At 37.5% G+C, this 26,915-nt stretch overlaps 2 protein-coding genes across 4 annotated transcripts in view; one reads left to right on the top strand and one right to left on the bottom strand.

The window, feature by feature from the left end:
- LOC131962927 (transmembrane protein 163a) overlaps positions 1-12,899 on the bottom strand; it is a 31,057-nt gene extending 18,158 nt beyond the window's left edge. The window contains exons 1-3 of the mRNA XM_059328034.1: positions 12,858-12,899; positions 11,536-11,950; positions 9,158-9,277 (exon numbers count right to left, since the gene is read on the bottom strand). Coding sequence (XP_059184017.1) covers positions 9,158-9,277; positions 11,536-11,740 — 325 coding nt within the window. The 5' untranslated portion in view covers positions 11,741-11,950; positions 12,858-12,899. The remainder of the gene's footprint in view (positions 1-9,157; positions 9,278-11,535; positions 11,951-12,857) is intronic.
- Positions 12,900-14,929: 2,030 nt separating this feature from the next.
- Positions 14,930-24,817, top strand: LOC131962990 (cyclin-T2-like). 3 transcript variants are annotated; one of them, XM_059328114.1, is made up of 9 exons: positions 14,930-15,160; positions 15,955-16,036; positions 16,131-16,259; positions 17,488-17,548; positions 17,812-17,874; positions 18,515-18,560; positions 20,990-21,153; positions 22,038-22,108; positions 22,772-24,817. In XM_059328114.1, exons 1-9 carry the CDS (start codon positions 15,003-15,005, stop codon positions 23,825-23,827), a joined length of 1,830 nt encoding a protein of 609 aa, XP_059184097.1. In that variant the 5' UTR covers positions 14,930-15,002; the 3' UTR covers positions 23,828-24,817. The 3 variants fall into 3 exon arrangements, 2 of the variants coding, with proteins under 2 accessions (XP_059184097.1, XP_059184098.1); XR_009389984.1 differs by lacking the exons at positions 22,038-22,108; positions 22,772-24,817 and having other exon boundaries at positions 18,515-18,882; positions 20,990-21,115; XM_059328115.1 differs by lacking the exons at positions 22,038-22,108; positions 22,772-24,817 and having other exon boundaries at positions 18,515-21,073.
- Positions 24,818-26,915: the final 2,098 nt, after the last annotated feature.

The following is a 26,915-nucleotide window of genomic DNA, read 5'->3' as shown; positions in this document are numbered from 1 at the left end:
GCCACACTGTTTATAGAGTCAGAAACCGCACAAAACATTTTTAAATTGCCTTAAAAGAACACCAAACTACACGCTTGGCTCACAATATTAATGCCATCATTATAAATTCTAAGTGCAGTAAATGTGAGATGTAAAATCCAGCACATAAAACCACTTTCACAAGTAAAAACCATCATCAACTGAGAAGAAGAACACAGTCTGCTGAACAAGAACTGCAGGATCAAACTGTAACAATCACCCACGTAAGATAAGATATAATATATAAGAAATGTCCTTATTTTTTAAAGAAAAGAAATTAAAATAACAGACATAGAGCTCTCTGTGCTGATTTGAAAAGCAATAAAATGATCCTTCCTCAGACTAGCTGAGTATCTAGAGGTAAAGTTGGAGATTTGTACAGGTTAAAATTATTATTTCTACCCTTGTCAATGTTTTTACTAGGTTTTCGATTTATTTTGTAACTAATTTCATGAATGACACAGCTTGTTTTCATGGAGAACAACACAGACGTTTTCTGGGTGACACCAAACTTTAAACGTGAATAAAGTTTTGAGGTACTTGTACTTTACTTTATACCTCTACTTCACTACATTTTGAGGCAAATATTGTACTTTTACTTTAAAGTGATTACACATAAAATGACTTTACAGAGACAAAAAAACAACCAAAAATATGCTTAATGTCAATTCTGGGACATAAAACAACAAAAATTAGATCTAAAAGACAAAAAGACGCAAAAAAATGTCCAAAATAAAGACATGGAAGGATTACAAAGAGACACTATATTAATCAGAGGTAGAATGTAACTCAGTACATTTACTCATGTACTAACTTTATGTAAGTTTATACATCACTACATTTTAGAGGTAAATACTGTACTTTTTACTCCACTATATTTATCTGACAGCTTTAGTTACTTTTCAGGTCGAGATTTAACATTAAAAAAACATCAACTTAAAGCCAAAGTTCTGCATAACTTATGATACTTTAAGTACATTTTGATGCTGATACTTTTGTACTTTTACTTCAGCAAGTTTTGAATGCAGGACTTTACTGTAGTGGAGTAATTTCACTCTTATTGAAGTAATCTGAATCATTTTCCCACCACTGAATATGACATTTAACCTGATAGCACTAAACAATAACGCCATGACTGTAAACTGAGAGTCAGTGTAAAGAAATAGGAACTCACCTGTCACAGAGGAACGCTGTCTTTGTAGTAATTTAAGTAATTAATACATTAGGGCTCGAATAAGTCCTGGAAAACATCCTGATATGCTTCACTCAACACAATAACGGAACCTTAGATGTGACATGATAATAATTATATTAAAAAAGGATAAATATCTTCGTTAAAAACGTCCTTTTTACTCTTAACTTACATGTAGCTTATGCTAATTGTTTGCTAATTCATTCGAACTTGCTAGTTCAGGTACAAACAAACGTCTCTCTGTGACGCATGACGCAAAAGCGCTGACTAACCAATCAGAAGACGGCTTCTACCGCGGTCAATTTTACATTGAGTTAAGACAATTATTTATATTTATTTTTAATTTCATCTAGTGGGATTTAATTTCGTACAAATGTTTGACTACAAAAAAATTTATAAAAAAATGTAAAGTAGTTTTTGTGGTTGCTCAGCAGATACCAGCGCCCCCTTGCGGTCACGCCTGTTATGTCACTTAAAACAAATTAAAAAAGCCAAAATAAAACACTTTTTTCGGCTCTAAATGTGTAATTATCAGTAGTGGAATGTAACTAAGTACATTTTACAAAAGTGTTGTACTTCAGTATTATTTTAAGGTATAAATTATTTCCATTTTATGTAACTTTATGCTTCTACTTCACCACATTTTAGGCAAATATTGTACTTTTTACTCCACTACATTCAGTCAGGTCAAGATTTAACATAAAACCTGACCTTTATTAAACCTCATAACATAACAGTATAATAAGCAAAATGAGCCCTACATAAATGCATCAATAATAATAATCCAATGATATATTAGAATATATAAAACAACCTGAGTGGGGTCATTCTGCATAATGATTGATGCTTTTGCACTTTTTCCATTTCTGTTTTCTTGTAAATAGATACTGGTTAAAGGACAGCAAAATAGTTCAACTTCTGCATGTTAACTATCATCACATACTGTATATGAACATCATATAGTTTATACTGTATGTAGCATATGGAATTAAAACAGGATAAGCATGCTTGATCTCTTATTTGAACATCTAGGGTGGAGATATTCTTCTAAAGAAACCGAGCCCTGTGTCTCAGTTCTCAGTGTGCTAACAGATGTATGATTCAGCAAATAGAACCTGACAGCTGTTCACATGAAGGTAAATAGAGGGAGGGAGCGTGCAGACACCACAGTGTCATGCATCTGCCACATAACCTGTGAAATGTAGCAGGAGCCTGAGACTTTCTCCTTTTGTTTACATGTGAAGGAGCAGGAACTGAGCAGATATGTATGTACACACAGGGCATGGCTTATATATAGGTACCTGACAGAAACATATAGGATAGATAGATAGATAGATAGATAGATAGATAGATAGATAGATAGATAGATAGATAGATAGATAGATAGATAGATAGATAGATAGATAGATAGATAGATAGATAGATAGATAGATAGATAGATAGATAGATAGATAGATAGATAGATAGATAGATAGATAGATGGATAGATAGATGGATAGATAGATAGATAGATAGATAGATAGATAGATAGATAGATAGATAGATAGATAGATGGATAGATGGATAGATAGATAGATAGATAGATAGAGAACTAGTATAAATGTGCAAAATTAGAGAATGCAAGAGACGATAATATATAAATACAAGGAAATAATATACAAGAATAAATACTGAATGATAATTACATTACATTACAATTATCATCAATGGGGCAGATTTGTACCTGCAAGCAAAACACAGACTTTTATTTTGAAAGTCAGGTCTCATTTATGTTGGAAACCCCACAGATTTTCCTCATGAGCTGGTGGTCCAAATCCTAAAATGCATGCTCCTCCTCCCTCCTCCTCCTCTCTCCTTCCCTCTTTCTCCTCCTCCTCCTCCTCGCTCCTTCATTAGGGGGAGAAGGAAGAAGAAATTGCGTGTAAATGAATCTGCTGCGGCTCTGCAGTTGTCAAAGCTGAGCCCAGCGACGGCTAATTGGCTCCCAAGAAAGCTTGGGTGGGTGTCAGTGGGGACGGAGCTCCAGCATCACATAAGGCTATCACACACACACACACACACACACACACACACACACACACACACACACACACATATATAGGTTGCCACATCTGAAGGGAAACAGCAGATGAAACACCAGCCGAGCTGCTTTTCAGGCCGTTTCTGCAGCTGCATTATGCATATCAGTGAAACACTTTGCTGCCAGGTTGTTTTTACAGTCGCTGGACTGATGTTGTGGCAACGCACACGCCTTGTTATGAAAGCAGCAGCGAGGGGCTCCATTACATTTTCATTCATTCATTCAGCTCCACTCTGCTCGTTTTACCTCCAGGATGCTTTGCAGACAATAAAACATGAGCTCCAGGTGGCATCATGGCTCACATGAAGCCAAACTCTGACAACAGATCGGCTCCAGTTTGGTCCAAATGGGACACTTTAGAGTCTGCAGAGCTTTCTGTCCATGCAGGGACTCGTTCAGGATAAGAGGAAGATCATCCATCCATATTAGGACTTTATTCTAAAAAAATATGACTTTATTATGAAAATTTATTTTTGTCCTTATTCTAAAGAGATTCAGACTTTTTTCTCAAAATATTATGTTATCATGAAAACACTAACTTTACTCTGAGAAATATTCACACTTTCACAACTGTTTTCTTATTACAAATTTATTCTGAAAATATTGGAATTAAATTTCTTAAATGTTATTACTTTATTCTGAAAATATTACAACTTTATTCTGAAAATACTGCAATGAAATTTCTTAAATATTATGACTTTATTCTGAAAATATTACAACTTTATTCAACAAATATTGCAATTAAATTTCTTAAATATTATGACTTTATTCTGAATATATTGCAATTAAATTTCTTAAATATTATGACTTTATTCTGAAAATATTACAGCTTTATTCTGAAAATATTGCAATTACATTTCTTAAATATTATGACTTTATTCTGAAAATATTACAACTTTATTCTGAAAATATTGTGATTAAATTTCTTAAATACTAAAACTTTATTCTAAAAAATATTATGACTTTATTCTAAAAATATTATGACTTTATTATGAAAATAAAGAGAAAAAATAACTACTTAACGACAACTATGCCTTATTTGCCAAAAACTAAACTTTTTCCAAAACTAAAGTCGAACCAGTTGAGTTTATGTTGCATATTTCACACTTTGAACTAAAAAACAAAGCCATAAAGTGACGGAGCCACCTCTCATGTGTGAACTGTCCCATAAACATGCCACTTTCTCACCGCTGTGTCTATATGATAAAAGTACACCTGCCCGCCACAATAAAGTTCACACACACTCATTCACTCACACACACGTGTTGAAGGAGTCTTTGGCGTGTTTGAGCAGCGCTAATGTTTTACAGGCTGCTCCGTCGTCTCTCAGGGAGCAGCAGCAGGTGGTGCTGACTGGACCGACACACTCTGAAACACACTCACACACTGTAATCATGTCCTTCTGCCTCTCTCCAAGCTTCAAACACCTCCTACCAGCTCCTTCAAAGCTGATGAATCAACAAGCTACATCCCATTTGTTTAATCCAAAGCAACAAAACCAAGTGTAAATCCTGAAGTTGTTGTTTTAATGGGAGTTACGTGCTGCAACAACTTCTGTGCAAAGCCACCATGACTTGTTGTTTTTACACTGTTTGTGTTCGGGTTAAGACTTATTGGCAATCAAGCCAGTAAGTGTGTTTCTCCAAATTATTACTTTAATAAGAAAAAGGACAGATCAAATCAGCCTTCTTTGTGTTGAAAATGTGTCATTCACAGTCTATTTAATATCTAAATGCTGCTATATCAGGCAATACTTTCACTTTATCCCTCTATGGTACGCATTATGATGCCAGTTAGGAAAAAAATGTTTGGAGTGTTTTTTTTTTGTCTTAAAATAGACTAAATAAACATAATCTGAAGAAATGTTATAATTCTTTTTTTTCTGAAGTTTTTGGGGTTTGTTGCCCATGGCAACATTGTACCATCACGGTGCACGTTAAGTGAAAAAGAACGTTTTTTTAATTAATTTAAACATCATTTATTTAATAAACATGTGTAAAAGATTCAGTAGCTTCAACAGGGAATAATACATAACATTTTACATTTAAAAACATTAGAAAAGGAACTTTTTTAACCAGTTTCTTGTCTAAATGTTGCCTGTAGGAAACATTGTACCATTGAACCAACGACCCATTGAAATGAATGTCTAAGTTTTTAGTTTTGTAAGTTTACTCACCTATCACTAGGAATATATTTTTTCCAGATGGAAAAGGGCCACAAAATTATGTTTTGAGTGATTTTTTGTGGCACAAAATGGCAAAGCTGTTTCCTTTGGAAAAGTCTGCAAAAAAGTCTTTCAATATGGCCTCCTGGAGGTCATGTGACAAATTAAAGCATTGCTAGTGGTTATAATAATAATGATTTTGGTTATGAGCAATAAAACCATGGAAAATGTCTAGATATCAGCTCTTAAATTAAACTCTTATTAGCTAGTTTTGTTGTTATCGTTATATTTGTCCAAACGAATGTACCCTTAGTTGTATCAGGCATTAAAATGAACAAGAAATTGAGGAAAATGGGTGTTCAAATAATTTTTTCCATGACTGTATATGCGCACAGTATGAGAAAAATAATGTTTCTGTTCAAGTAGAAACCTAAATTACATGGAAGAACGTATTTAACGTGAGCAGAATATGTCCCAGTTCACACACAATAAAAGGGACCAATTAACCTATTGTCTCTTTACAAGAGTTTTCTGTTTACTTTCTCTCTATAGATCCGTATAGAAACAGGCATGTGGAGGGAGGAGGGAGCTGCTAATAACAGGATTCTCACCACAGTGTGCCCAATAAAAATGTTCCTATTTACAGTGGGACTTTCTGGCTTGTTGCCAAAGAGTCTGTGACAGTTTTACAGAAGCTTTAATGAGCGTTAAGTGTCGACGTTAAACGAGAGATCACGCAACCAGCTTGTTTGTTATTAATTATAATATCACCTCTGTATCAAACAGGAAGGTAGAACAAAGACAATAAAACGACCTTTTCACACAGGTCTGTTCCTCTGTGTCTCTCCAGTCTGATAGTTTGGCCTCGAATTAGTTCACGGATATGAAGCCTTGAAGTCTTCTCAGACAGCCTCGGGCACTAAAGCCTGCAAAGAGGCTCTTCTTTTATAAAAGTTTTCTATGACAACATAATGATAATTCTCATATTTAACAACATCTGGATGATTTGAAGGAATTATTTGTGCTGCAAGATTCAAAGTCTGGCTTCTTCTTTTGCAGAAAAATCACCACATGAATTACAAAATGCTTTAAAATTATTATGGAATATGCAACTAATGAGGCCCGATAATTCTGCTTTAACCAAACAAATCATGAAAAAAGGGAATAACACTATTAGATGGATACAATACATACAACTACACTTATTCACCACAACACAAAGCATCTGCAAATAAGCTCTGAGGGCTTAATTCTCCACTTTGCAATGAACAAAACCTCTTTTATTGCTTATTTTTTAACCTTTATTTAACCAGGTATGAGCCCAGTGATATCAGAGCTCTCTGTCAGAAAGGTGATCAGGGTGATCTGGCATCATACAAGAAATTACTGTATTAAAAACAACACAAAACTCCACAAAGCAGCGTTCAATTTCAGTTTGTACCTTCAACAATCTCTGCATTGTTTGGGGTTTTGCCAATTTTCTATTTAGTTAGAAGAGAAAATGAGGTGCTGTATAAATGTTCTCCTGCCGAATTTAATAAAACACGAGGCCCGTTTTCCTGCACATGGATTTTGCTGCGTGTATTATTTAAATGACTGTTTTAATGGGTTTGGAAGGTTTTCTCTGTTGAGGATGAGGATCTTGCTTTTTCATTTTGATTGTTTTTTAGGTGTTTATTTACGTACTTTCTGTCCACAGGAGCATCTCAATACATAAGAATATTAAGGAAAAGTCCATTTCCAGTAGTTCAAGTCAAACAGCCCCAACCAAGTGTTGAGTCATATAGATGGACATACTTTTCATATTAAACATACTTTATAAAATTGGTATTTTCTAATATTCAAATGTTGGAATAAAAGTCATAATTATGAGATTAAAGTCGAAATTATGTAATAAAAAAGTCAAAAATATTAGATAAAAAAAGTCGAAATTATGAGATAAAAAGTCATAATTTCCATATTAAAGATACTTTTTAAGATTGGTCTTTTGTAATATTCAATTTTTTTTTGAGACAGTGAATTTTAGGTCTTCATAATCCATAATCATTATAATTAGAAGAAATAAAATAAATTAAGACATGAAATGTTTCATTCTGTGTGTAATGGATCTATATAACGTGTTATTTCAACTTTTTGAATTGAATTACTGACATTAATAAACTTTTCTATGATATTCTAATTTATTGAGATGCACCTGTATACATACCATACTTAACCCTTGAAATGTAACTTTTTTTATACATTGAATGGAGAAAAAAAAACATAATTATCACAAATAAAGTGCAGATGCAAATACAAAGACTCTGTCCTTCAGGATGGAACCACAGTCATAATTAGGGATCAGATCAGGAGCAGCACTGTAAAGCTCTCTCAGAGTGGGATGTATGGGAACTTAATGTACACACACTCAACTTGACAACGAGGGAAGTTGTCAGACAGGCCGGACCGGTCCTGCTTCCCTACCGGTGTTTCCTTATCAGAACAGGAAGCTGGCAAAGTGAAACAACACCACTGAGCTCAGGAACTGATTTCCCAAAACAAAACTCCTCCACAACTTTGCAGGTTTGTTCTCCAGTTCTGACCCAAGTGGTCAACACATGCCAACAAATCGAATTCCCATTTTTAATTTCACCCTCAACCAAAGACTCTGATGAGTTATTGAACCATCTCGCTCTGACTGGTTTCTCTCCAGAGAACGTCAGAAATCGAAATAACACAATTGCACGATGGCAGTTTACTGGAACTGCTACTGCTGCTGCTTCTCTTCCTCCTCTCGCCTCATTTCTGCAGCTCATTTGCAAGCAGCGCCATGTTTCATTTATGAGTACGAGCAGGTTCGATGTGCAGAGCGAGTGGTTGCACTGCAGGATGAAAACAGTGCATGAGAAGATGTTCGGGGTAGAGGATTGTGCAGTTTGCATGTGCTAAATCTGCATCAATCCTCCAAATAAACATTTGAAAACAAGTCGATGAAGAAGAACACATGCATTCTCATTGCAGGAGTCTAATATCTCTGCACATCTGCACACTACGCTGCAGCAGAGCTCGTCTTCTTTGCATCTGTCAAGCACTCATCTGCATTTACTGCAGAGGAGGAAGAAGTCTCTAGTCTCTCTGACAAGTCTAACAGGTTCTGTGATATTCAGATCAACAAAAATCAGCATCTAAAGCACCACTTGTCAGATTTGACTCCATGTTTGTAACCATATCAGACACACATTCATCTCTAAATGTGTCCAAATCTGTCAAATATCAAAATAAGGTGCAAGATTTTGCTAAAATGAGCCTTCAAATCCAATTTAACAAATTGCAAAACATGATGAAACGCAAACAGAATTAGATCTCATATCCCAAAATTAGATTTCAAACGAGGGGAAAAAATTTGACGTGCAGAGAAATAAATAAAAAAAGTCACAATTCTTCCCTTTTCTCTTCTCAAACCCACACAGCGCTTACGACAAAAGACGAGCACACAAAAGTTATTCTCCTGCCTCTGAGAGAAATGAAACTTTAGTCGCCAGAATCAAGGTCAAGTTGAGAGCAGAAAAATGTTCCGTGTTGTTTTCTCTAACTGAGGAATGTTCATGTGAAGGGGGAGTGAATGAAACAGTCCTTCGTCCTTCTCGTTTTTTAATTGTCTAATCAGGCTGTTGGGGCGTCAGTGTTTCTGTGGACTTCCTGTGAGGAGAAGAGAGTTACTCACTGAAGGCGGTGATGGCCAGGATGATGGTGATCACGATGGACACCCAGGACACCCACAGAGCTTTCTTGCGGTAACTCTGAGCTTCATGAGGTTTCAGACGCATGCTGCTCTCCAGAAGACCTGCAGACGACAGAGCAGGGCACGCTCACTCAGAGAAGGAGCTTTGACTAGAAACAGTTGCACAAAACTAAACACAAATCTAACTTTAATCCTAAGAAAGTTGGAGAAAATAGATCTTTTCCATGCTGATTTTGCACCAATATGACTGCTGCTTTCTAAACTTTGTTAAGGAATATTAAGCATTGTTATACATTATGCGTACACTATTTTATGCCAGAGAATCACCAAAGTCTGCATGTTTTATCCTCAGGGGACCATGAACACCTGTGCAAAATTTCATGTCAATCCGTCGATATTTCAGTCTGATAGAAATTAAACAGTGAGTTGTTGAATTATGAAAACTAAACATGCTTGTTGTGTTCTTCTCACTAATCTTGAGTCTTCTCCAGAAGACCTGCAGACGACAGAGCAGGGCACGCTCACTCAGAAAGCGACCTTTGACTGCAAAAAAGTTGCACGTATTGGAACACAAAACTAGGTATGAAAATATGGAGAAAATAGATATTTTCCATGTTGATTTTGCACGGATATGACTGCAGCTTTCCTAAACTTTATCAAGGAAAATTATGCATTATTATGCATGATGCATACACTGTTTTATACTCAGGGTGGAAGAAATATTCAGATCCCACACTGCAGTAAAATGACTCCACTTAAAGTAAAAGTCCTGCATTCAAAACTTACTGAAGTTCACTCAAAAGCTTTAACTTAAATCAGAAACTTTAACCTCCTGGTGGCGCTGCAGGAAAAGTCAAATAATCACCAAATTCTGGAGGATTTATCCCCAGGGGACCACGAATGGCAGTGCAAAATGTCATGTCAATCCATCAATATTTCAGTCTGATAGAAATGAAACAATGAGTTGTTGAAGCATGAAAACTAAACATGCTTGTTCTGTTCTTCTCACTAATCTTGAATAATAATATTGGATTTTTCTTCTATTTGAGTGCAACAGTTATTTATATGAAACCATGTGACATGTTTGGAGGGGAAATGTCACTTTGGTGGAACTGCTAACACCTCTTTGTAAAGGTCACAAGTCAAAAAGTTCAGTCTTTTAAGGGTCATTTTACATTTTTTGAGGAGCCATTTGCAGAGGCTTGAAATGAACATCATGTCTGTTGTTTTGTGTGTTAAAAATGCACCATTGTAGTTTCAATTTATTGCGAAAATTAACATGACAAATGTATATTAGGTGAATATACTGTAAAATGACTCCACTACAAGTAAAAGTACTTCATTCAAAACTTACAAAAGCATCAAAATGTCCTTAAACTATCAAAAGTAAAAGTCCTCGTTCTGCAGAATGGACCCACTCAGATTGTTTTATATAGTCTAAATATATTTTAACATTATTTGTATTGATGCATTTATGTAAGCAGCATTTTTATTCCTCAAGGTTCACTGTAAATAATAATCTGTTTAATTTACGGTAAAATACCGGCAGGTTGCCAGAACTTCACCGTAAAAAAGTGAGAGGGTTTTCTACTGTAAATTTAAAAGTAAATATCAGCAAAAACTGCAATTTATACTGAATAATCCTGTTATTTTTAGGGTAATTGTGTCATTTTTTACATCATGGTATTTCTCCATCAATTTTACATGAGATGTTAATATTTTTACAGCAAAAATGTGTGTTTCCTACAGTTTATGACAGTAAAAATTAAAGTTTTGTGCTATTCTTAAATTGACGTTAATTAAAAGTGTCTGACTAAGGTGATATACAATTTTTAATTTTACTCCCTATTTCTGATGTAATTTGACAGTGTTTTACTGTAATTTCTACAAACACTTTTTACAGTGTAGTTCTCTTTTTAACTACTTAAAACCCTGTTATATGTAATACCTTTAAATTCATCAAGTTTTTATGTTAAATCTCAACATGAAAAGTAACTAAAGCTGTCAGCTAAATGTAGTGGAGTAAAAGTATGAAGTTACATAAAATGGTAAGTTAATGAATGACTGGATGGATGCATTAAATCCAGGCAGCATATGTCTAACAGAACATTTCCATTTCTACACAGCTGCGTTAATAATTCATCACATTGACCACAACGTCAGTCATCACCTCTTTCCCTGGAATCAAGTCTTATTTTGGAGCATTTAGGTGCAGATTGTAGCAACATGTATCTGTATAGTTGAAGGAATAGAAGTGGGATCAAACAGTCAGGGGGCTACAGGATAATAAAGGCTGCTCTCCATTACGCGCACTGTGCGTCCTGGCCGCGGGCCATCCTCAACTTTAATCCTCCTCTTACCTCCGTCCTCTATGCTGTCTGTTATCTTCATCTCCTGATCCATCTTTAAACGCTCTGGCTGACTTTCCGTGCCGGGCTGCTCCTGCTGCTGCTGCTGCTGCTGGTGTTGGGGGTCCGCCTGCTCGCACTGCCCGTTCTCCACCGTGGGGTCCACTACAACCGGGTCCGGGACGGCGGTGGAGTCTGGCGCGGTGGAGTCCGTCATGGTCTCAGCAGGTTCCACAGATGAGGCGCTCCGGAAAAATGTCTCACCTGGGCGAGAAGTGCGAATCTGAGCCAGTCAGAGACGGAGAGGAGAGGGAGGAGAGCTCCGTGCACGGCTGCAGGTCCAGTTGCGCCAAATTACACAGTGTGAGGTGAAACTAAACCGGAAACTAGGAGACGGGAGCTTCAAAACAAACGCCCCTTTTGCCACCTGAATAAAAAGAAATGCTTGTTTTTGCAGATAATGTCTATTCTTTAGCTACCATAGCAGTATTTAGAGTGAAAGGACACATGCACGTAGTCTAAAATGCAACACATATTTATATGCATGGGGTTTTTTTGCAGATAAAAAAATATTTATAGTATTTTAGAGTGAAAAAGACATTTAGTCTGACTTGCAAAATTCATATTTCATTGTTTGGGGTGCTAGACCTTCACTTTGGGATTTTTTGTGGATAATGTCTATTATTTAACTATAATTATAATATTTTAGAGTAAAAAAGACAAAACATATTTATTTACTTTTTTATATTTATTGTTTGGGATGCTGGACCATCATCAGGCTAAATAAATAAATAAAAAGGTGTTTTTGGTTTGTTTTTGTTTTTTTGCAGGTAATGTCTATTCTTTAGCAACCATTACAGTATTTTAGACTTAAAAAGTCTCCTGCAAGTAGTCTTAGAGTATTTTAGAGTAAAAAAAGACTCATCCACATACTTGCAAGACATATTCATTTACTTTTTATATTTATTGTTTGTTTGGGGTTCTGGACCTTCAGCAGGTTAAATAAATATATAAATAAGGTGTGTTTTTTTGCAGATAGTGTCGATTCTTTAACTATAATTACAGTATTTAAGAGTAAAAAATACACATGCATATAGTCTAAGCAAGATTAATATTCATCAGGCTTAATTTAAAAAAAAATCTGAATGCATGACTTTCTCTTCTAATGAACACATTTTATATTTCTGTATTGGTGCTAGCTTGGTAAAAAAAAATATAACTCACTAAATTTTAGTACTTTAAAAGTTTAAATTAGCCTAAAAAGAAGCTGTCTAGCAACTTATTTTGAAGGTGATATCCGGTCCTGGTACTACAGTGTGTCCACATTGACAAACCTGATGCTCCTAGTCTGAAAAAAAAAACAAAAACATATTCACAACGGGCTCCGATTCGCGTCCTGGTGAAAACGCAAACAGCTGGACTCTAATTACTAATTACGGGTCCCGGGGGGGTTCACGGCACCTGCAGCGGCTCTGCAGCGCTCCGCGAGGACAACACCTGTCCCACGAGGACCGAGCACACAGACTCACCTGTCACGTGTGCTGGTCAACAGATATTTTGTATATTTTTTCTGCCCGCACATCCTCAAATAAACGTCACTGTTTCCTCCTCTGAGGCCCAGATGGTTGCTGAGATACAGAGCTGCTTCATAATGCATGAGGAGTCTGCTTCTCTGGGTTAAAACTGGCAAATGACTTCATGTTTTACAAAAAAAAAGGTGAATTAATTTAAATATGAGGGGAAAACATTAGGGGAATTAGCACTGCTGCAATGTAACTAAGTACATTTACTCAAGTACTGTACTTAGGTACAGTTTCGAGCTATTAGTACTTGAGTATTTCCATTTTATGTAACATTATACTTCTACTCCACTACATTTTAGAACCAAATATTGTACTTTTTACTCCACCACACTTAGCTGCCAGCTTAAGTTTCTCTTCAGGTCGAGATTCAACATGAAAAACATGATCAATTTAAAGTGATTACACATAAAATATACAGAATACACAAAAATATACTATACAGAGACAAAAAACAACCCAAAATACATGAAAAGAATAATAAAAAAAACCCCACCAAACTACCAACAATATGCAAAATGTCTATTCAGGGACATAAAACATTTAAAAAGAGATTTTTTGAGGTAAATATTGTACTTTTTACTCCACTACATTAAGCTGAAAGCTTTAGGTACTCTTCAGGTTGAGATTTAACATTAAAAAATAGTTAATAGATAATAAGCCCCACCTTGAGAAAATTAAAATGCTGCTTAGATAAATGCATCGATTATAATAGTCTAATAATATATATTTGATTATTATTGTTTATATAAATGCATATTTGATTCATAACAAGTTGTAGAAGTAACACTAAAGTAGTCTTATGGATTTAAGGTGCTTTTCTTCCCTATTTACCTGATTTACCTGGCTTCTTTTCTTTCATGGTCTCTGCTTCCATCTAGTGGTTGAGAGGGAGTACTGCAGGCCAGGGGACAATGGCATGCTGTAAAATATGATCACAAAAAATATTTCTTTATTTTCATTCATTACGTTTTATTTAATTTTATTACTTTTAGGGAGTGAACTCTTAAGCCACAGTTTAATGAATAACATCAGCTGTGGCAAATATGAATTGCTCTATATGTACTATAAATTCAGCCATAATAAACACCAATAATTATGGAAAGTACAGTGACGACCCCTAGTGGCGTACATTAGTAGCACATTTAATTCATAAATCCTAATTATTTACTGTATTTAACTTTTTTTAGTGTAGTCTAATTAGGTGAAATATTGATAGTATTGTTATTATTATTATTTTATTTTATATTTTCTAAATGATATGTATTTGACAATTTAAAATGGATTACATTTTATTTGCATGAAAAGTGCTTTAGAAATAAAGTGTGATTGATTGATTGATGTCTACTTTTGTTATTGTTTTTATATTACACTCACTCTGTAGCACTTTGAGATTTTATTTAACCCTCTGGAGTCCATCTATTTATTGAAAATACACATTTTTTATTTACAGTAATAACTTAATTTATATATATGTGGACACACTGAGAAAGCCAGTTGAAACTGCAATCATAGGAGCTTTCACAGTGTGCCTTTTATGTTTCTAGACCATTTTTTAAAATGTGAATTTTGTTTTTACAATAAAAACTATTACTATTTTTAAATTTACATGCAAATAGACTGTTTCGTAGTTTTATTAGCCTATTTATTATTTTTTTAAAAATGTTTTTGTTTTTTTTAAATGGTAGGCTACATTTCCATAGACACCTTTATACTTTATTAACAGGGTGACGGTTTATCTTAAGGGTGCAGTGTACACCACCGGCCGCTGGTGGCGCTGTCTGGAAACCGTGTAACCGGTTCTAATCAGCCTGGGCTCCTCATTTCGTCCTTCCGGTGCCCCCGCCGCCCCACTCCCTCCCCGATGCTAGCACCGTCGGGCTTGGCCGTGGGAGCGTAATGGCGGTGCACCGGGGACCCTCTACCAAATGGCTCTTCACCCGGGAGCAGCTGGAGAACACGCCGTCGCGCCGCGGAGGGATCGAGGCCGACAGGGAGCTCTCCTACCGGCAGCAGGCCGCCAACCTGATCCAGGACATCGGCCAGAGACTCAACGTGTATCCTCTCGAGCGGCTAGCTCCAGTTAGCATTAGCTCACAGAAAGGCCGGGATGACACGGCTCGTTAACATTTATAATATAACCTCTGAAAAACACCTAAAATGTGTCTCTACCATGTTAGGAGTCTTCACTGTGAATATCTTGTGTTTAACTCTTCTACTAAGCTGTTAATATTGAGCTGACTGCCGGCTAGCTCCTCGTTAGCTATTGTTTTGTCTGCAGGTTCCATTGTTAGCTTTGTGTCTATAAATATCAGCAACAAATGACCACTAACACTGCTCATACGTGTGATTTAACCCCTTCGCTACCTTATAAACGCATCATTTCCTCCCCACCACGTGGTACAGCTGCTACTTTTATTCTGCGGTTTTCACTTTAGAAGTACACGTTTCTGTAGCTCGATGCTAATGTGCCAAAAGGCTGCTACAGGAGATTTAATTATGCCTCTTTATCTCTTTTATTAGATTAGATTCAACTTTGTCATTGCATACCGGTATGTCACAAGTACAAAGCAACGAAATCTAACAATCTAAAGCATCTAACCAGAAGTGCTTAAGCAGTAATTAAGTGAATCATAGTGCAATATATACAGGAATGAATTATATTTTTTTTTAAATGCAGTATATACAGGTATGGATTATATTTAAAAAAAATGCAGATCTAACTGTACAGTAGTGCAAGTATATATATTATGTATTCCAGTCAGTATGGGTGGTGTCTGTGTCCAGAGGGATGGTCCTTTGGGGGGGGGGTCAGAGTTCAACATCTATTGTGCCTTAACTCTCCTCTCAGGTCTCAACTTATCATCAACACTGCTATAGTATATATGCACAGGTTTTATATGATCCACTCCTTCAGTAAATTCCATAGAAACGTAAGTACCACTGCAGTGCTGGCTCATACCATAATTACTGGTGGCACCCACTGTGAAAAGTCACTGAGGTTTTCTCTGCTCTCTCCCTCTTTAGGTCATTTCCCAGACTACGTTGTTCCTCGCAGCTAAAGTTGAAGAGCAGCCCAGAAAGTTGGAGCATGTCATTAAAATAGCCCATGCCTGCATTAACCCACAAGAGCCTGCCCTAGACACTAAGAGCAATGTAAGTAAGCTACAGCTGGAGGAATTTATTATTTAGTTGTTGGTGGCTAATGTGGCTGGATTTAGCTGCATATTCGGTTGTAAATCTGTGGGTTTTTGGGGCCGAATAAGCAATCAAAAGACGCCACTGTTGGCTTCAAGAAATAGTTGGACGGTTTCCACAGTTTTCTCTTGAGGTTTCGCTTAATTCAATATAAATTTAAGTTGTTTTTCAGACAATTTGTTCATTTAGTCACCTCTGCTGCAGCTCAAGGATAGCTGATGTTGCAGAAAACATTTGGGTGAAAAGAAAAGACAAATTAAAGTCCGATATTGAATCTGCTGTTAACCAAGTCAACACTATTCGTTGTAGAGAGAAAGGACAAAGATAATTAGTTTTTTTTAGAGAGTGCATGGTCGATAGAGCTGTCCCACAAATCTGTATCTGCAGCAGGACAGCCACATGTTGAATTTTAGCATTTAGATTGGATTTCCGATGATAATAATAATTATTATTATTATAATGTGATCCAATTACATGAAAGCACAGAAATGATGATGAAAGCCTGTATTATGCCCATACAGTGCAATATGTAATATTTCTGCACTTAAATGTCTAAAAACAACTAGATTTATGTTCTATATTTTGACGAGTTGTGTGCTTTCTTTCTCCCAAATGGTTAAACCCAGAGAAACTTGTGATTTTAAGTAGCTATGCACTTCGTTTGCTCAACTGTTGCATAACCTTGACCTCTTCTAGTTGCTCTAATATGCAGAAAATGCAGGAAACGCCACATGATGCATCAAAGAGTGAATGCAAATTATACAAATCCACAGAATTACACTCTGACATGCATATACAGACTTTTTTTCTGCACAGTAATCCACCTAATTTGTTGTTTTATACCAACATTTGCATGTAAGATAATAATGAAAAATCATGATTCCTTATAAAATCCATATATGTCATCAAGATACTCAAGTGTAGCAATATTTTCTTGTACCCCTAAACTCTCTTTTGGTTGAGAAAGCCGTAGAAGCAGAAATAACAGACTGTGCATTTAAACTTTGATATCAGAGTGCTTAAAAATGCAGGATCACCCTTTTCAAATGTCACTCCTCCAGCACCCTTTACAGTTTTTCCGCTGGCAATGCTTTTATTTTGTAGGAATGCTGATAATGAGTTGAATCATCAGTCTATCGGCGTTGGAAAGCAGATTTAAAACTGCTCTTTGATTGATCTTTTTCAGGCATTCCAGCAGCAGACACAAGAGCTGGTAGCACTGGAAACAATAGTGCTGCAGACGCTGGGTGAGTGCCGTTAAAGCTGGATTTAGGTTTTTTTCCTGGGTGTTGATTTGCTTTTCTGGCTTTTATAGTCGAGGTTGAAGCAGCAAAATTACACAGAAAAGTCCCACATGGGCTTGTTGACATTGGATATGAAGCTTTCAAATACAAAAACAAACACTTGAGGTTTTTTTAGTTCCTTTTTTTTTAAACAAATATAAAACCACAATATCACAGCAGAGTTCTGCTTCTGCTCAGGAAACTCATCATCTTCTTCTCTGTTGCAGGTTTTGAAATAACAGTTGATCATCCACACACAGATGTTGTGAGATGTTCCCAGCTAGTGCGAGGTAAGACTTCTCTCTGCAAAATCCTTAATGTCCCTCTAAAGTAGACTATTTACCTGCTGCTTTTAACATAATTTCATGCCATTATTTAGTAGGGCTGGGCGATTTAAAAGGTATATTGATATATTTTTAAATGTGATATGGAAATGGATTATGTCGTATATATCGATATAGTTAAATTTTCTTCTTTCTTTATATAAAAATGCTGCCCTTACTAGTTTTTTTTTCTTTCAGATTTAGTTCTTTTGTAATGTTCATTATTCTTTTCTCATATACATTTATTTCAGAGAAAGATTGGCGTATTTTATTTCATAGGCTATTTTTATTTAAGATATTTCTTTTATTTAAATGTGCACTTTATGGAGCTTTGATTTTTTTTTTAAAAAGGTACTCCTGTTCTACAGTATTTATATTCACTTACATAAACGGTTTCAATAAAACTACTTGTGACATGTCATTTTTGGCCTTGACTTTGACTGAACATTTGATAAAAATATCAGGATATATATTGTATATCGATACTCAGCCTAAATATATCAGGATATGACTTTTGGTCTATATCGCCCAGCCCTATTTAGTTAAAAGTGTAATTTTTGATGCTTTTATTCCTAGTTTTAATGCAAACTTTCTCCTTCTTTTACAGCAAGCAAGGACTTGGCACAGACTTCCTATTTCATGGCTACCAACAGGTTATTATCCTGTTCCCGTTATTGCACTGTAATAGCACACTATAGCTTCCTGTCCTGCAGGGGCCCCCTTCCTGTGTCCAACGCCCTGTTCGGCCTGGATCCCGGGAACCCCCGACGCGGGGAAGTACCGGCCGGGCTGCTGTGCGGTGTATTGTACAAGGGCCATGTGTTGGCACAGAGGGGTTGAATGCACTATGTGGAGTGTAGTGGTGCTGTTTACCTCTCCAGGTTGTTTGGTACGGAGTGCACATGTCTAAAAAGCTCAAATGGTAGCCTGAATATAGATTGCCACTAAAGATTCTTAAACTTATAGAGTGCTTCGGTAAGTATAGTTCACAGTTCTTTTTGAATTTTTTTTTGCACATTTTTCACCCTAAGAGAAAGAGCTAACAATGAAAGGCCAAACTATACTGCAAACTGAATGCTTGTTCTGTGTGGTGGAGTAGTTTTTATGCTGAGATCAGACAGTTGAGAGTTATTTAATGCATGTGAGCTGAAGGGTTTTTAAAGAGGGAATATGCTGCAGAAATGTTTTAGAGATTAACTGTTACTGTAACTGACTTTTTTAGGATGTTTGTACTTGTTTAAGAGGCTGCTAGTTACCTAATAATTTTAATTATATAAGTACATTTAGTGTTTTACTTCATGCAAATTATAAAATAAGCTGTTTTATTTTGTTAAGTAGGCTTGTATATAATCTAGAGAGCTAGAACTGTATTTACAGTTGCACATAAAGCCTGTTTCTGCATTCCTGCAACACTGTAAGATATACTTGTAACTGATTTGCGGCACAGTCCTCACTTGCATCCATTTCAGATGTCTTTTATTTTGGCGTGCATGTTAAGACGGTTCAGGAAGTTGCAGTAATGTCCCTCCTGTGACAAAAATAGGCTGTGACGTAGGCGCCTGCAGGTCTGAGAGGTGATTGAGGATATATTATTCAAAATAATATATTCAAAGAGTTACGCCAGTTTTAGAAAACATGCACAAATTGGTACAAAGTGAACGTAGAATACAGACAGAAGGCTGCTTTAAGCATAAATGAGCCTTCAAAGTGTTGTGAAACAGTAAAGCTGCACTTATGCTTTCTACTTGTTGACATAAAGACATTAAGTTTTTAGTCTGAGTTAAACTTTCAGTGTGTTTCCGAGCCAGTTTGCAGTGTAGTTTGGGATTCAGGGTGCAGAGAAAATTAACTGTAGAAAACCTAAAAGTCGAATCATTAGTCTTGGCTACAAACATCAGTGTTTCTCAGTCTTAATGTTTGATGTTGTCAAGGTTCACTGATGCCCCGTCATCACTGATTTTACACTAATACAAGATTTTAGAAATGCACTGATTGTTTGAGTTGCTCCTCTATCAGAACCAGCAGATTGTCGCACATGTTATTGATGTTGAAGTTCTGCAGTTTGTAACATCTGCAAGTGCAAAATAACCCACAAAGGACCAACCTAAAGTCAAGTGGGATATACTGAAGTTAATTTATTTTAATTTAGTTTTATTTTGAAGGACGTTGCAATCTTTGCAGTAAATCTAATTTTTAAATAGCCAATGTTTGATGGCAAACATAGTAATTTTTTAATTTCTCATGAAAGAAAAGTTACAAAAATGTTTGTATGCTGTCAATTATAATTCTCAGAAAGAAATAGAAAACTCCAATCGGTGCATCTCTAGTAGATTCAATTTAATTTGTGTTTAAGTAGAGATTACCTAAGAGATTGAGAAACACACTTTTGAATTTCTTTTTTAAAAATTAAATTCACAAATCGATCCACAAAGGGGCCAAACGGGTTCAAAAATACTCTCCTATGAAGCTATGTATGTCTCATTCGTACATTTAGGAACATGTGCTATAGGTTTTCTTACATGTTCCAGTGCTGCGAGGTAAGGCTGTGTGGATGTGAAGACATTATTACTGCTCTAAACTTCTATCAGTTTATATACATGTTAATGGTACTTGTTTAAGGGATTGTTTGAAGTGAGGTTGTGTGAGGTACTTATCCACAATCAGCTGCAGTAGATGGCGGTCGGGCGGCGTGTTTCCAGTTTTTAGAAGCAGGTTCAGAAACTAAGTGATGTGCTGCAGAAAAAAACATTTTAACCCATTGAAAAAAGTTTATCTGCTTGAGTTTAAACTATATTATTAGCGCTTTACCTTGCCAACAGACGACTAAAGCAATTTGCTCCTTTCAAAGCCACCAGACTCCTTTGAGAAAAACATAATTTTACCTTGGTGTGTTAGTTTGTTTGCAGCAGTGCTTTGCTTTGCATTCTTGCTGGAACTACAACTCAACATGGATGAGTTCCTCAGACAGCCCCACATCAAAAACTATCTTTTTAAACTGTTTAAATTGAAGATGCATGTTGGTATAAAAAATCCTCCAGACTCACAGTCGTATCTTCCTCTTGTTTCTTGTGTCGTCCTGCAGTTTGCACCTCACTACCTTCTGCCTGCAGTACAGGCCCACGGTGGTCGCGTGTGTCTGCATCCACCTCGCCTGCAAGTGGTCCAACTGGGAGATCCCCGTGTCCACAGACAGCAAGCACTGGTGGGAGTACGTGGACCGCACCGTCACCTTACAGCTGCTGGACGGTGAGAGCTTTTTATTTCACTCCTGGACGTGTTTACAGTCAGAAGATGAGGGACATTTCCACTAAACCAATCCTGAACCTGCAGGAATCTGCAAATTCCCAGTCGCAGTTTTTAATTTTGTCCTGCTGCTAATGAAGTTACTTCCTTTACTGGTACTTAGATTAAATTAGAGATGCATTACATTAGAGTTAATAGAACATTTCAACTGCATGGTACAGCTCTACTCAAGTGGACTTGCCCTTTTTTTAATTTACTATTAGGAAAACTTGTGGAAAGTACCTGGTTTTACTTATTTTGGGCCCACATTAGCTGGCTGAGCTGATCCTGCAGGTGTAGCTTTTTTAGTTGCCAATAAAAGGATTCAGCATGTCTCGATGAAACTGCAGTTTCATGCAAACACAGCTGAGCTTCTTGGGTGTGCTCTGCAGGGGGAAATTACAGAGAAAGACCAGATAAAGAACCATGCAATGGTTTTATTCTCTGGTGAATGATTTCAGACTGGCGTATTATTTTGTTTCTTTGTACTCTACTGTTTTTATCCATGTTTTTTTATCTTTTGTGAACTACCCGCTCTGGTCTGTGCAGAAATTTTGCTCATCTTGAGTAGCTTTATGAATAAATTTGACTTGACTTAAACTGTTAACAGGCTACAAAAAATAGAGCTGGAAGGATTAATTGATGAGTCGACAGGCAGCAGTCAGTCTCCAAGCAGAAATAGCAAAATCATGCCTAGTTTTTAGCTTTATTAAATGGATGAATGTTGATTTCTTGTACACTGCAGTCAAGAAAATAAAGGTCGAATTAATTGTTAGTTGCAGGCCAAATGAATGATCTATCTATCCCTGTCTCCACTACTGACACTGCCAATGAATTGCTGTTTTCAGAGCTCACACACGAGTTTCTTCAGATCCTGGAGAAGACGCCCAGCAAACTGAAGAGGATACGAAACTGGAGGGTGAGTTAAACCTGCATGTGGTGCGACTGTGTGGAGCAGTCAGGTGTCAGTCAATTCAATTCAATTCAATTGGCTTTATTGGCATGACATAACAATGTATATATTGCCAAAGCAAGCATCAGAAAAAAGATAACAAGATAAGGAAAGCAATATTTACAATAGATTATTATAATTCTGTTATTCATTTTAAAAGAAAAGAAAAACTAATGACAATAAAAGATAGCAATATTTACAATCATTGAATTACAATCAACATATAATTTATACAATCTAACTGTCCCAGCAAAAAAAAGAAGAAAAAATAAAATAAAAACAAAACAACCAACAGCTGTGTGTCACTGGCTGTCTCTCAGTGTGACAGGCAGAAACATAGACTGCTGCTAATCTAATCTACAGCTCTGTGACTCTTCCCCGAGGAGGAGCGGCAGTTTTTCCTCATCTGACCATTTTAAAAAACCTTTTTTTGACGGATTCAAATTTTTGGAAATATGTTTCTCTAATTAGTTCATATTTTTTACATTTGGTGAGGAAGTGTAGCTCTGTCTCAGGCTGACTGAGGCTGCAGTGGCAGCACAGCCTCTGCTCTGCAGGGAGCCAGCTCTTCCTGGTCCTCCCTGTTACTGTGTTCACTCAGTCTCTCATGTTGTTTCTGTTGCTTTTCAGGCTATTCAAGCAGCTAAGAAGCCAAAGACAGAGGGCCCCACAGTGGACAGTGCCTTCCAGGGGACGTCCTTAGATGGCCTTCCTGGTGTCACCAACTCCTTCTTCCCCTCCACCTCCTCAGACTCCTCAGATATCTCCTCCCATTACAACATCGCAGCCTCCTACGCCTCCTACCAGCCGCTCAGCGACCAGTCCAAGAGCTGCGGCTACGACCACTTCTCCGAGCCTCACCTCTCAGACTTCACGCTGGTCACGAAACACGAACACACGAAAGCTGCGGGCGGGTCGAGCAGTAAACACCAGCAGCTCAGCACGAACGCCGCCGCCGCCGCCGCTTTTTCACGGCCGCAGAAAGTCTTGACTTTGGAAAAGTACAGAGAGAAACACGCGGCGGACCTGGCCTCGCAGAACGGTATAAAAGAGGAGCCGGGCTCGGACTTGTACGCTCCTCCTCCTCCGGCCCACCACCATAAGAAACGCTCGCAGCCGCAGCAGGCCGGCCAGTCGGGCGACGGCCGGAGAGAGAAGAGCAGCTCCAAGAAGTCCCGGCTCGCTCCTTCTTACGCCGAGAACGGCTCCGCCACCAGCGAGGAGCTCAAGATGAGAATCAAAGTGTCGTCGGAGCGCCACGGCGGCTCGGAGCAGGGCGGGACTCTGCCCGGGAAGGACAAGCACAAAGAGCACGGCGGCCACCGCCACTCCAAACACGGCCACTCGCACGCCTACTCGCTCAGCGGGAACGGCAGAGGGACAATAGAGAACGCCTCCTTATCTATACGAGCTCCGGACGTGGGCTCCTCCGGCTCGTCCCGCAAGAGGCCTCACTCCGACGCCGGCAACCACAACCACCACCACCACTCGTCCAAGAGCGGCCGCAGCTCCAAGGGAGGCCTGAGCTCCGCCCACTACGCGTCGGAGAGCGGCCAGAGGATGATGGAGCACCACGGCCACGACGGAACCAACGGCATGCTGACCTCCAACGGCCAACACACTGACTACAAAGACACTTTTGACATGCTGGACTCTTTACTAAGTGCCCAAGGAATGAACTTGTAACCCTCAGAGTCGGCAGTGTTGTCTAGAATAAGGTATTACCATGTTTAATAGAATTTTAAAAATGAATTTATTTGTCTTAAGTTATCTGCATCGCCCTCAGTCGTGTCTACACACTGATTACTGATGATTCTCCTCGTTAAGCTGTCGAAAAATGTAAAATTATATGCATAGAGCTGTGTACTACTAGCTTGCAACACAAAAAAAAAGAAACATGAAGTTTTAAGAACGCGGCTGGAATAATGAGATTTTAAACATTCTTTTAACGCGAGCTGACATGATTTTAAATGTGCATGTTTTAAGTCACAAAAGGGAAGACGAAGCTAGAGTTCACAGCCATCGTGACAGTTTACAGACAGTTTTTTTTTTTGTATGTTAAAGACGTTTTGTTCCACTGAAAATCTCAGGTCTTGAACTTTTTTGATATAAGAATGAATCTTCTTCTGTTTGGGTTTATTACCTTTATCTGTGGAGATGTATCACCTCGTTCGGCAGACGGTCGATCTCTGTCTTTAGGAAACACACGGTCTGCTTATTTTTCAAAGAGTGCATCAACGACTCCAAAAGAAACAGAAAAACAAAATGTGAGGCAGAAACCCATTCGCTGTCTTCTTCTTGCTGTCTATCGGGACTTCCAAGGCCACACCTGAACTCAATGTGCAGACTCATTCTAGAGCTACAAATGAAGTTTACGTTACATCTGCTGTGAAAGTGCATTTAAGATATATCGGCTAAAAATTTGCAAAAAGGCCTCGTGATTGTACCTCGTCAATCGCTATACAGTATGATAAATGTTATTAACTATCAGAAAATACAGATCTCTAAAATAAGATTGTGTATATAGGACTGTAGTTCAGATTTCAACCTGTTGGTTTATTGCATCAGTCCAGACCTTCCTCCATTCAGTGTATCATGAGATCTAAAGCAGACTCTGTATTGATGAACATATCCTCGATTTGTGTATTGGGAGCCCAAATAAAGGTGTAAAAGTGACTTTTTTTTGCACATCACAGCTATTTTCTGTTCTTAAAGCTGCTATGTGAAGCAGTTCATGTGGATTAATCGCTTTGTTTTTCCTAATGTGTGAAAACTGAGACCTTTGGTTGTTGCCCGTTTACTAAAATCCAAACGAAGCCGACTAATTGAGTCAACAGTCTACTGACACCGTGACACTTTGCTGCAGTAAAAGTACTAATGCCACACTGTGAAATTATCGCACTACATGTAAAAGTCCTGCAAGTAAAAGTACAAAAGTATCAGCATCAAAATGCACGTAAAGTATTAAAAGTAAAAGTACTTGTCGTGCAGAATGTTTTAGATATTTTGAATATACAGCTATGGAAAAAATAATTAGACCACCCCTGTTTTCTTCAATGTCTTGTCAATTTTAATGCCTGGTACAACTAAAGATACATTTGTTTGGACAAATATAATAACAATGGCTCATAAGAGTTTAATTTAAGAGCTGGTATCTAGACATTTTTATCAAGAAAACCATGGAAAATGTATAGATATCAGCTCTTAAATTAAACTTATGAGCTATTTTTGTTATATTTGTCCAAACAAATGTACCTTTAGTTGTAACCGGCATTAAATTAATAAGAAAGCAAGCATTTTGTAGAGGTAGGGATCATTTTAACTACTTAATATACTATAATAAATGTATCATGTTTTTATGTTAAATCTCGACCTGAAAAGTAACAATGGTTGCCAGCTAAATGTAATGAAGTAAAAATTACAATAGTGAACTCTAAAACGTAGTGAAGTAGAAGTTTAAAGTTGCATAAAATGGAATATAATCGATAACTACATGCACCTCAAAATTGTACTTGAGTAAATGTTACACCAACGTTAGTTACGACAATAACGACTCTACTGCAGCAGCCTGGTGATGTTTTCAGGTGATTTAATGACGGTAATCACCACTGTTATGAATAACGCCACTTTGTTCTGCCTCAGACTCATGATCATATCAGTCCTGTTTTAATTTGCTGCAGTTTGCATACAGTGTAAAGCACACACGCCTCATTGTAGAAGAAAATTTGACTTCCATGTGCAGTTACATTCTTTGCAAGCCTCGTTAACAGGCCTGGTGCTGCAACACTGCTACTGTTGTAGTTATTCCCCGGCTGCAATGATGGTGCAGAGAGCACAGTTTGCAGAGAACTTGCAAACAATGACCAATCAGAGCAGACTGGGGTCCTTTGTGCAAAGCATGCAAACATGTTCTAGTGCAAAAGGAGAAATATGCAGAAAATGAGCAGTTTTTAATGCAGCTTTGATAAGATTAACCTCCTTAAACACACTGAGAAAGCAAACTCATTGGTGTGTAATGATTTGTTGAATTCTAGTGATAAGAAAGAGCTGATTCCCCCTGAAAACCCCGTCTATCCTCGGACAGTTTGGCTCATTCTAGCATTTACAGTAAGCGACCTCTTCCTGCCAGATCTGAGCGGTCGTCATGAACTGTACTCGACTCAAGTTTCACTCTCGAGTTTAAAAAACGCCGTCCTCAGTGCAAAAAAACCCCCAGAAAAAATCTTAAGCCCCTAATTTTGGCCTGGAAAGCACATATAGCATGCAGAAATGAAAAGAAGTGCCAAATCATGCAGATGGTTTAATCCCGGCCTCATAACATTGGATTTCTTCCCCATTGAATTTAAGCCCTCGCTGCATCCGAAGATAAAACAGTCATTTGTCAAACGCCGCCAAAGTAAATTCTCATCAAATCACAACATACAATGGTCACTTCCTGCTGCCTCTCTGCTTACATATTGATTAATTGATTGTGTTACAGGCTACTTACTGAACAATGCTGATTGCATTAAACGAGCAGCTTTCTCTCAGTGCAGGCAGAAATGTTTAAAACAGCTCTAATAGAGTGCTGAAGTGATTAGTTGTTGGGTTGCTGTGCTGCTGAATTAGTAATGTTAATAGGAGTAATGAGGCATGATTGGAAATACAAGTTGAGATCCTGCACGAGGAGAATATTTAAATGAGTTTCTGCACGCTTTTGTGTCTTGATAATTGTAGAAACGACGTAATCTTTTCGTACCTTGAGGGCATTTTTTTTTCTTTTGTTCTTGCTAAA

The sequence above is a fragment of the Centropristis striata genome, chromosome 24 (genome assembly GCF_030273125.1).
Source record: "Centropristis striata isolate RG_2023a ecotype Rhode Island chromosome 24, C.striata_1.0, whole genome shotgun sequence".
Classification (NCBI taxonomy): Eukaryota; Metazoa; Chordata; class Actinopteri; order Perciformes; family Serranidae; genus Centropristis; species Centropristis striata.
This window is presented reverse-complemented; position numbering and strand designations above follow the sequence as displayed.

What these genes read in the sequence shown, in the direction of transcription:
- LOC131962990 (XM_059328114.1), top strand. Translation starts at nt 15,003, where the DNA reads ATGGCGGTGCACCGGGGACCCTCTACCAAATGGCTCTTCACCCGGGAG. An exon ending in ATCGGCCAGAGACTCAACGT is followed by an intron (nt 15,161 to 15,954) that starts GTATCCTCTCGA and finishes CTCTCCTCTCAG; the next exon opens with GTCTCAACTTATCATCAACA. An exon ending in ATGTTCCCAGCTAGTGCGAG is followed by an intron (nt 17,875 to 18,514) that starts GTAAGACTTCTC and finishes CTTCTTTTACAG; the next exon opens with CAAGCAAGGACTTGGCACAG.